Source organism: Vombatus ursinus, unplaced genomic scaffold (assembly GCF_900497805.2).
Source record: "Vombatus ursinus unplaced genomic scaffold, bare-nosed wombat genome assembly UNPS02009205.1, whole genome shotgun sequence".
NCBI lineage: Eukaryota > Metazoa > Chordata > Mammalia > Diprotodontia > Vombatidae > Vombatus > Vombatus ursinus.
The window spans coordinates 20,083,224-20,092,925 of NW_020948983.1; the positions used below are offsets into that span (position 1 = coordinate 20,083,224).

Consider the following 9,702-nt stretch of genomic DNA (forward strand, 5'->3'; position numbering starts at 1 on the left):
AGGAAATTATTTAAAAGCACACAAACCTTGCTTTGGGACTGGTTTGAAGAAATCTGTAATTGACTGATTTCTGAAAAATAAGACACAAATGATATAGTATTATAAATTAAAATTATGTAAAATCTCAGTAATTCAGAACTAAGGGAAAAGAATCCCACATTGAGTGGCTATTTAAATACCCTAAGAAACGGTCCATAACAACAATGGTTTGTTAATATAACAACGAATATAATACTGCTAAACAGAGAAATCCGTAGCTATTAGGATCAAAGATCATAGTACATCAGAACTGGAAGTGATCTTCAGATCAAGTCCAACCCCACCCCCTTTTAATGCTTTTTTTTAAAATGAGAACTACAGGAATAACTACGCCAACATCACAGTAGTAAGAACTTAACCTCTAACTCTAAAACATAATGCTCTTTTCACAATTCCATACTTCCTCTAAAACAAAAAATATATTGCTGCTTTTAGTATTTTTTTTTTATATAGAGAGACAGGATCTGTGATTTCATTGGTGTAGTGACTCCCAGATGAGGTAACTCTACCAATACATTTTGGCACATTCTCTGCCATTTACAGTTTTAGAGTTGTCTAGAACATGGAGAGTTAAAAGTGTCTCATCCAGCATAAATCATAGCCAGTATGGCAGGGAGTAGGGGAGGAGAAAAACAACAGACACGAACCCACAGTTCTCCATCCATTATGTCTTTCTGTCTACCCAGTCAATAAGAGTTATTTTTCTCAAATATATCTATGTGTGCATAAATATTTTCTAGCAACTCTTTCCATGGTAACAAAGAATTGGAAATTGAGGGGATGCTTACCAATTAAAGAACGGCTGAACAAGTTGCGGCATATGAGTGGGATGAAGTGCTATTGTGCTATAAGAAATGACAAAGGAGGGGGTTCAGAAAAACACGGAAAGACCTATATGAACCAATGCAAAGAGAAGCGAGCAGAACCAGATCATTGTTCACTAGGGAGTCAGTGATCAGACTTTGCCCTGGGTCAGAACACTTTGGGAAGACTGAAAGTTTGCAGGTCCCTAGCCTAATCTGTCTCTGAGAGCTTGGAATAACAACACTTAATACCAAGGAAAGCACCAACAGAATCAGTCCAAACCTTTCCTCCAAGGGGCAGCTAGGTGGCGCAGTGGATAGAGTACCAGCCCTGGAGTCAGGCAGACCTGAGTTCAAATATGACCTCAGACACTTGACACTTAATTAGCTGTGTGACCCTGGGCAAGTCACTTAACCCCATTGCCTAGCCAAAAACAAAAACAAAAAACAAAACAAAACCAAACCTTTCCTCCAGAAGTGTGCAAAGCCTGGCCCGAACAAAAAATCAGAAAGTAGGATAGAAAAACGAACAAACAGAAAAAGAATCGCACCATAAAAAACTATATTACAGTCACCTTCTGGGTCATGTGAGCAACAAGATTGGGGACTAGATATTATTTCTGATCCCCATGACCTCTCAAACCTCTCCAAAATAAAAATTTTCTACCAACAACAAAGCAACTTCAGCTGTTTTCATCACCCAAGACACCCAGAATCCAAAAGAAATTAAAAAAAAAAAAACAATAGCAGTTGGGGGATTACTTTTGGGGACATGGACTCTAAGCTCACTCAGCACCCCTCTTCCCACACTACTGCAGCAAGACTATACTAGCAAAGCCAAGGACACAACACAAGCTTACATCAAAACCCACTCCTATAACTTGGTCCTCCATCCGTCTTTCCAGCACCGTGGAGACCTCAGCTCCAGGATGCTAGCCAGCTTGGCCACAGCCCTTCTGGAACACAAGTCTTCTGGGGTCTGCAACCCAAAAGCACTAGTGCTGCAAAGCTCTGAACGAGTGGTGCCAGGAAAAACAGGCTCTGAACTGTCAGTGCAAGGCCAGAAAGTCAAGGAACAGAGAGACTGAGGCAGGTTACCAGGACAGCACACCAAGTATGGGAGGGAAGGAGGTGGGTGAGTTGTGTAGCTCCCCATCCAGCCTAAGGAAAAGAGTACAGCACCCAGCTGGGACCGGTTTTGACCACTCAAAAGTCAGTCTGAACAGAGACCTAGCCTGCTGGGTCCCCGTGGGAGGAGGCTGAGATGCTCTGAGATACAACCCCCAAGGAAACCACAATTAGTGGGGAAGGAGTCAAGATGTAGGTAATAAGGAAAAAAAGACTGAAAACACCAAAGATTTCAGGAAGAAATCTTAAAGACCTTGAATATAAACAGATAAGTCAACAGGAAAAACAGTAACAACAGAAGGAAATGTAGCCTCCAGCTCTACCAAAAAAGTTCAGGCATCTATGAATAAATACTGCAAAATAAAGGAAAATTATCTAATATTTGATGAGACATAGACCCTGTGAAACTTGAGGAGAACATGGAACCACAACACACTGTTCTTGGGTAGTTTAGAAAAGAAATAATAATTGTAAGAGCAGAATTTATGAACTCCATGGAAAAATTAATGAGCATCTTAAAAAAACTTGAATCTGAAATAGCAAGCCTCACCAAAGAAAGAGAGAACAATAGACTGGGAATGTGAATACACAAAAGTGAAGAAAATACAATGGGGAAAAAAAAGCAAAGAACAGTAACATTAAAAAATTAACATTAAATAACATTAAAATTGATCATCATACATATGTCAACAACAGGTTGCATAAAGACAACCAAAGGATCACAGGTCTCCCCAAAGATTAAGACAGAACAAAAAGCCTTAACACTATAATTAAGGAAATAATACAACTGTTCAGAACTGTTCAGAACTTTTGAACACAGAAAAATGAAATTTTGATGGAAAGAATTCACAGATTACCTCCAGAAACAAACAAACATGGATGCAAACTCAAAGACACTAGTGGTTAAATTTAACAATTCAATTCAGAAGCAAATTATTCAAGCCATCAAGAAAAAGGCCTTCAAATAAAGCAAGACTATTCCGCCCCCAGGAAGAGAGATGGAATTTGGAAGAAAAATGGCCTCAGGATGCAGCCCTGAGTAACCTATCCAGAAAATCTGAGCCTAACCACACAGGACAAAAGATATTCAATAATAAAGAAGAGTCTGAAACATTTTTTAGAAAGAAAATCAGAATCAAAGAGATTATTTGCCACTGGAATACCCCAAACAACTGAAATGTAGGAGGAAATAAAGCAGCAAGCCAGCACAGTAACAGTAACAGAATGAATGACAACAGAGAGAGTAGCGACTTCTTTCTAAATGTACATATGTAGAGGGAGTAAAAGTGGAAATCTTGTAGAAGTAACAGTGAAGAGGAGGACAGGGGGCATTATGGACAGATCCTGGCAACACCTTGCCAGGTAAATACCTCTTTTATGTGATATTACAACATGGAAAGAAGAGAAGGGAGCAGGGGGACAGAGAAGCATGTGATATGCTGGGATCAAATTAAGGGGAAGGTGACCTCTGTGGTCTCAGAAAGAGATGAACCTAAGGGGCATGGGTGAGGAAGGAGTGAGGAAAGACTGAAAAGTAGGAGGTAAAGAAGAAGGCCTTACTTTGAAAGTAGCAGAGGGTTCCACTGAAGAATGTTTCTACCAGTTCATCACATGAGGATCTTACACTACATGAGGCCTGACAGTTTACTTGTCCTGGGAGGGGAGAAGATGGAACTCCTGGGGGCAACTGGTACCCAGAGGAGTAAGAATATGGACACAGGGAGAGTACCTGGCAAATACAGGGAAAAAAAAAAGTCAACAAGAGAAGGTATAGCAATGGTGGGGGAGTGGTCTTACCATGAGGGAAATGTCCTATCTGACACCTGCAATAACAGGCATTGTTCTGAGAGTGAGGTACAATAGAAAAAAAGGAATCCACATGGGTAGGCCCTCCAAGGCAGTGGCAGAAAGCACTTAGAAGAGAAAGCCTAGAATGGGTATCGAGAAAGCTTTAATTCTATGAAGACCACAGAGAAAAAGAGACTCGATGATTACAGGGGCTGTGAGTCAAAAGAATGAGGGTCTAGAGTAAAGAGAAGATGGATAATGAAGAGAGAGAAATCCTTTTTTGGAAAGAAGTACCAAAAATTAGAAATTTTAAAAATTAATAAACAGGACTGCCTGAAGGTGAGGAGAGAAAGGGAAAATCCATTTAACTGAGAAGAAAAAAGAGGAAGAAATATATAACCAGATAAAAGCAGGAGAGAAGAACTAATTAACAAACCCCCAAAAGGAAAAGGGCTAACAAGCAAGAAGAGAGCATGGGGTGAGAAGAAAACAGCCAGTGGGAATAGGGCCACCTTAACTAGACGGAAAAGTCATAACTTAAAAAAAAAAAATTTAAGAGACAGATGGAGGAAAATATAAACCTAAATCTTATAACTTTAAATGTGACTGGATAAAACAGTCCAATAAAATAAAAAAAGAGTGACAGATTGGATAAGAAAACAAAACCCTATAATTTGTTGCTTACAAGAAAACACTTAAAAACAAAAACATACACAAAATAAAACTATGGGGATAGAAAATTTTTTTACTATGCTTCCAGTGAATCTTAAAAAAAGGAGTCGATATCATGCTATTAGACAAAAAAAAAAATTCAAAAAATATGAAAGGATAAACAAGGAAACTATATTATGCTGAAAAGGGCCACAGGTACAAACCGATATCAGTAATAAACTTATATGTACCAAACACCTTAGCGCCCAAATTGATAAAGGAAACATTATCTGAGCTTCAGGAAGACAGACAGTAACACAATAGCAACAAGAGATTTCAATATCCCTCCATCAGTTTTAGATAAGTCTAACAGAAAGATAAACAAAAGAGAAAATATGAAACTGAACAAATTTCTGGAGAAACCAGAGTTTAAAAAAAGACTTATGGTAGCTTCTAAAGGGGACAGCAAAAGAATGTACATATTTTCCTGCACTACTTTTACAAAAATTGCAAGCAAACATTAAAAAGGCAGAAATAATTAATGTATCCTTTACAAACCATAATATAACAGGAACAGCAACTGGGTCAGGGACCACAAACAAAAGACGCAGATCCAAATGAAGACTTAACACTGAAATCTTAAATAACGAGTAGGTCAAAGAACAAACCACAGAAACAATAATTATGTAAAAGAAAATGATAACAATGAAACAACATACCAAAATTTCTGAGATACAGCTAAAGTTGTCCTCAGGGAGGAAATCACACCCAATGTAAACCTGAGTTTGGTCTAAGAAAGACAAATAAGTCAATCTGGAACTGGGCTCTGCAGGCATGCTCTGCCCACTTGAGAGAAATAAATGAACACAAGCAACAACCTATTACTGTTTGTCTTTCTTAGACCAAACTCTGAGATTAACACCTTACAACCATACGTTAACAAAATAGAAGAGAAGATTAAGTAACTGAATATCTATTCAAAAATTTTTTTAAATAAACAAACCTAAAATAAGCACAGCAGATATTAAAAATTAGATGGGATATAAATTGGAAACAAAAAAACGCACAAAAAGGATAAATAAAACTAAAAGCTGGTTTTGTAAAAACTAATAAAATTGACAAACCTGTAACTAATCTGATTAAAGAGAACAAAGAATCAAATCAATAAAATAGCAAATAAGCAAGGTGAAATGACAAAACTATAAGAAAAAATAATTAAAACATATTATATACAGTTATATGCTAATAAAACTGAGAACACAAAAGAAATAGAGGGATGCCTTCAAAAATATAAAATGCCTAAACTATCAGAAGGCTATATCAAGATCTTAAATAACCTAATCTCAGAAAAGAGATCTAGATATAAAGGAATTACCAAAGAGAAAAAAAATAACAACTCCTAGTTCTATCATATTCACCAGAGAATTCTATCAAACTTTTAAAGAACAATTAGCAAACGTACTCCACAAATTACTCTCAAAAATTGAGAAAGAACCCTATAAGAATCCTCTATGAAACAAATATAGTCCTAATACCCAAACCAGGGAAAGATAAAACATTGAAAGAAAACCACAGATCAATAAATCATTAATGAACTTTGACAAAAAATTTAAATACAATCCTATTAAACATACTATAACAATCTATCCAAGAAATTATTTTTTTTGATCAAGTAGGATTTGTATCAGGGACACAAGGAGGGTTCAACATTAGGAAAAAATCAACATAATTAATCACATTAAAAAACAAAACATCCAAAACCACACGATCATCAATACTGCAGGAAAAGCCTTTGACAAAGCATAATACTGTTTCATGCTAAAAACTCTACAAAGTATAGCATAGAGGGACCTTTTTTTAATATCATAAAAAGTATCTATCTAAAACCAAAAGCAAGCACGTATGCAAGGGGAATACATTAGAATCTTTTCCAATAAATTTAGGAGTGAAGCAGAGATGCCTACTCTCCCTACTATTATTTGATATAGTTTTGGAAATGGTAGCAATAGCAATAAGACAAGAGAAAGGAATTAAAAGAATTTTCAGATGTATCTGACTCTTCATGACCCCATTTGGGGTTTTCTTGGCAAAGATACTGGAATGGTTTGCCATTTCCTTCTCCAGCTCATTTAACAGATGAGGAACTAAGGCAAACAGGGTTAGGTGACTTGCTCAGGGTCACACAGCTAGTAAGTGTCTAAAGCTGGATTTCACCTCAGCTACTCCAGGCCCAGTGCTCTATCCACTTCACCACCTAGCTGCCACATAAAAGGAATAAAGAGAGGTAAAGAGGAGACAAAACTATCTCTCTTTGCTAAAGATACGATGGTTTACTAGGATAACTCCAGAGAATTATCAAAGATACTCATTGAGACAATTAACAGCTTCAGCAAAGTTTCAGGCTACAAAATAAATCATCAAAAATCAATAGCATTTCTATAAAATAACAATGAATGATAAGAAGCAATAATAAAAACTAAAATCCATTTCAAATAACTACAAAATGCATAAAATACCTGGGGATCAACCACCCAAAGCACACAAAATAATTAGTTTTTCAATTGCAACTTAAGAAAAAAAGAAGACAAAATGCCTTATTATTAAAGGTATTTTGGAAAATGCAGGGTGTCCCAAAAGTCTTAATGCAGTTTTAAGCTTTAATAGTCATACCAATATACACTATCCCAGTAACTAACTAAGTCAAGAGACAATAATTAAGGAAGTACTACTAAAGTAGCAAGCAATCTGCCTTAAAGTCATTATACACAAAAATTTCCAGGAAACCATTTAAATATATTATGCCATAAATAGGAAGGAATTTCATCTTAAATTTGAATTACTCATTCTACTTTTGTCTTTTTAAAAAGTTTTATTGGAAGCCTTATTTTTTACACCAGTCATTTCTAAATGTATCAACTCAATTTTCCCTTGTAAAAAATAAGCAAAAATGACCAAACTACTACAAAAGTAGCCTATGCATTCTATGCACACTCAACTCTCTGAGGCAGAAAGTTAGTTGAGACCAATACTGGTTACTGCAAATATTATTTTCCTTTACTTTATACTGAGTTGACTACTCTCCCAGTACAACTTAACTTTGCTCTGCATCAATTCATACAAGTTTTACCATGTTTCTCTGGATTCCTGCTATTTATTCTTTCTCAAGGTTCATATACCTTGATTAGTTTGGCATTCCCCACTTTGTTAACTGTTTTTATGCTACTATAAAAATGACTGCTACAAATAATTTGATATATATAGTACCTTCCTGTCTAACCTCTTTGGGATATATGCTCAATAGACATATCGGTAAGTCAAGGGGTATGAATGGTTTACAGAGATTTTTCACTCAAAATTTCACATAATATTCAACAATGATTAGTCAGTCTAATTCACAACAGCAGCACCAATATTTCCCCACAGCTCCTAACACCGACTTTTGTTGTGGTAGTCGAGTCTCGGGGGAGGGGAGGGATTTTAGAGTTGTTTTAATTTGCATTTCTAATTAGCTCTACATATTTAACATTTGAAAGAAAGCCTCAACACTTTTATATTTTAAAAAATATTAGAGCCCTAGAGTAGTAGATTAGCTGAAAGCTAAATTAAAAACACTAATATAAGAAGACTGGTGGGTTTGTAATGACGATATATGGAACAAGTCTCTTTTTTAAATTTTAATATAATGTAATAAGCACACACAAAAAGAAATGAAAACAAAGCAGCTAGTAAGCAAAAAGAATCGAAAGCGAAACAGTGCAAAGTGTCTAGGGGACACAAAACACTGATAGGGTAGAAATTTAGGGAAAATAAATTCATTCCTCAATTCAGAAAACAGCACAAATAATTATGAAGAAAAACAAAAAACTGTACAAAGATGCCCTGGGGGTAAACTGGTGGAGGGCAGGCGTGGAGGAAATGCTCGAAGTTATCAGAAGGAAAATACACCATTCTACCCTTAGACACTTTTAAAAATGCAAATGACTAACAAAACAAGTAACAAGTGTGTGTAGAAGGCAAATCAACCTTCTGATTTTACACACACACACACGAGGAAAAAGTGTTAACCATTAAATCTACAGAGCAGGAAGTGGAGATAACCACCTGATGCAGCAGTCAGGGTCCTCTTTCTTATTGATGCAACACATAAAAGCACCAACATGAAACGTCGTTTCCTCAGAAGTCGTTTCTAGTGTGCGCGCACACAAACACAAACACAAACACACACACACACAACCTGCCACCTCTAACTAGGATGCTCGGGCGCTGGGGAGGCTGTCCTGGCCCAGGGGGCCGGCAGCAAGATGGGGAAACCCTTCTCGACCCTAGTCAGCCCCGTGGCCCACGGCCCCGCCAGCCTACCTGACACCGAGGCTCTCCATACTCCTCCTCGAACCAGGCTGGGCCGCACCAGGCCTCAAGGGGCAGCCGGAAGAGTCGGGGGAGAGTCAAGCCGGCACGCCGCCCGGCTGCATGTCCCTGTCGCTGCGCTGGGAGCCCCGTTCTGGGGGCGCAGTCGCATCGTGGGGACGCCAGGCAGCTTGGGCCGGTTGCTGGGGAGCTCCACCCCCGTTCCCTCTTCACAACAGTTACTTCTATGGGAGTGGCGCGCAGCCTGGCGGGAATGAACCGAGAAGGGGGCGGGCTTTGCCGCCGGGATTGTTGTGTTGATTGGCTTGATTGGCTGGCGCTCGAGGCTACACAGACGCACGCGCAGACTGACCCCCACTTTTTTTTATGTAAGCCCGGGGGCAAAAGATCTCGAGCCAGGAAATTATTCTGAGGATATTAGGAGCTAGGCGCTAGCCTTACCCCTCTCTGGAGCCTGCGTTGTTTTCAGTGATTGTGGTAGACTGGAAAGTGCCGTGGCCATATCAATGCCTGTTCTTGGTCCTGTGCAGGCCCAGTCCCCACCTGGCCTAAGGTGTCTCTGGCCGAGCCGACAGTCATTAAGCATTCCTTCTTGTGCGGTCCGATTCTTCGAGACCCCATTTGGGGGTTTTCTTGACAAAGGTACTGGAGCTGTTTGCCATTTCCTTCTCCAGCGCATTTTATCGATGAGGAACTGAAGCAAACAGGGTTAAGTGACTCGCCCAGGGTCCCACAGCTAGGAAGTGTCTGAGGCTGGGTTTGAACCCAGGAAGATGAGACTTCCTGATTTTAAGCGCAGTGAGCCACCTAACTCTCCAAGCATTCATGAACCTTGTACTATGTGCTTGGCACTGTGCTGAACACTGGGGATACAAAGAAAGGCAAATGACAACCCCTGCCCTCTAGGAGCTTACAATCTAATGGG

The 9,702-nt window shown here is 38.7% G+C and overlaps 1 protein-coding gene across 4 annotated transcripts in view; it reads right to left on the reverse strand.

Moving 5' to 3' along the window:
- The window catches only part of SLF2 (SMC5-SMC6 complex localization factor 2), a 46,635-nt gene extending 37,658 nt beyond the window's left edge, over positions 1 to 8,977 (reverse strand). For 2 of the 4 annotated variants that reach the window (XM_027851878.1, XM_027851876.1), the window contains exons 1-2: positions 828 to 866; positions 27 to 70 (exon numbers count right to left, since the gene is read on the reverse strand). Coding sequence is in view for 2 of the 4 variants with exons in the window: in XM_027851875.1 (XP_027707676.1) it covers positions 27 to 70; positions 8,769 to 8,788 (64 nt within the window). In the remaining 2 variants the exon portion in view is untranslated. Of the gene's footprint in view, positions 1 to 26; positions 71 to 827; positions 867 to 8,768 lie in introns of those variants that run through there. The other 2 variants (XM_027851875.1, XM_027851877.1) reach the window with 2 other exon arrangements.
- Between the last annotated feature and the right edge of the window lie 725 nt (positions 8,978 to 9,702).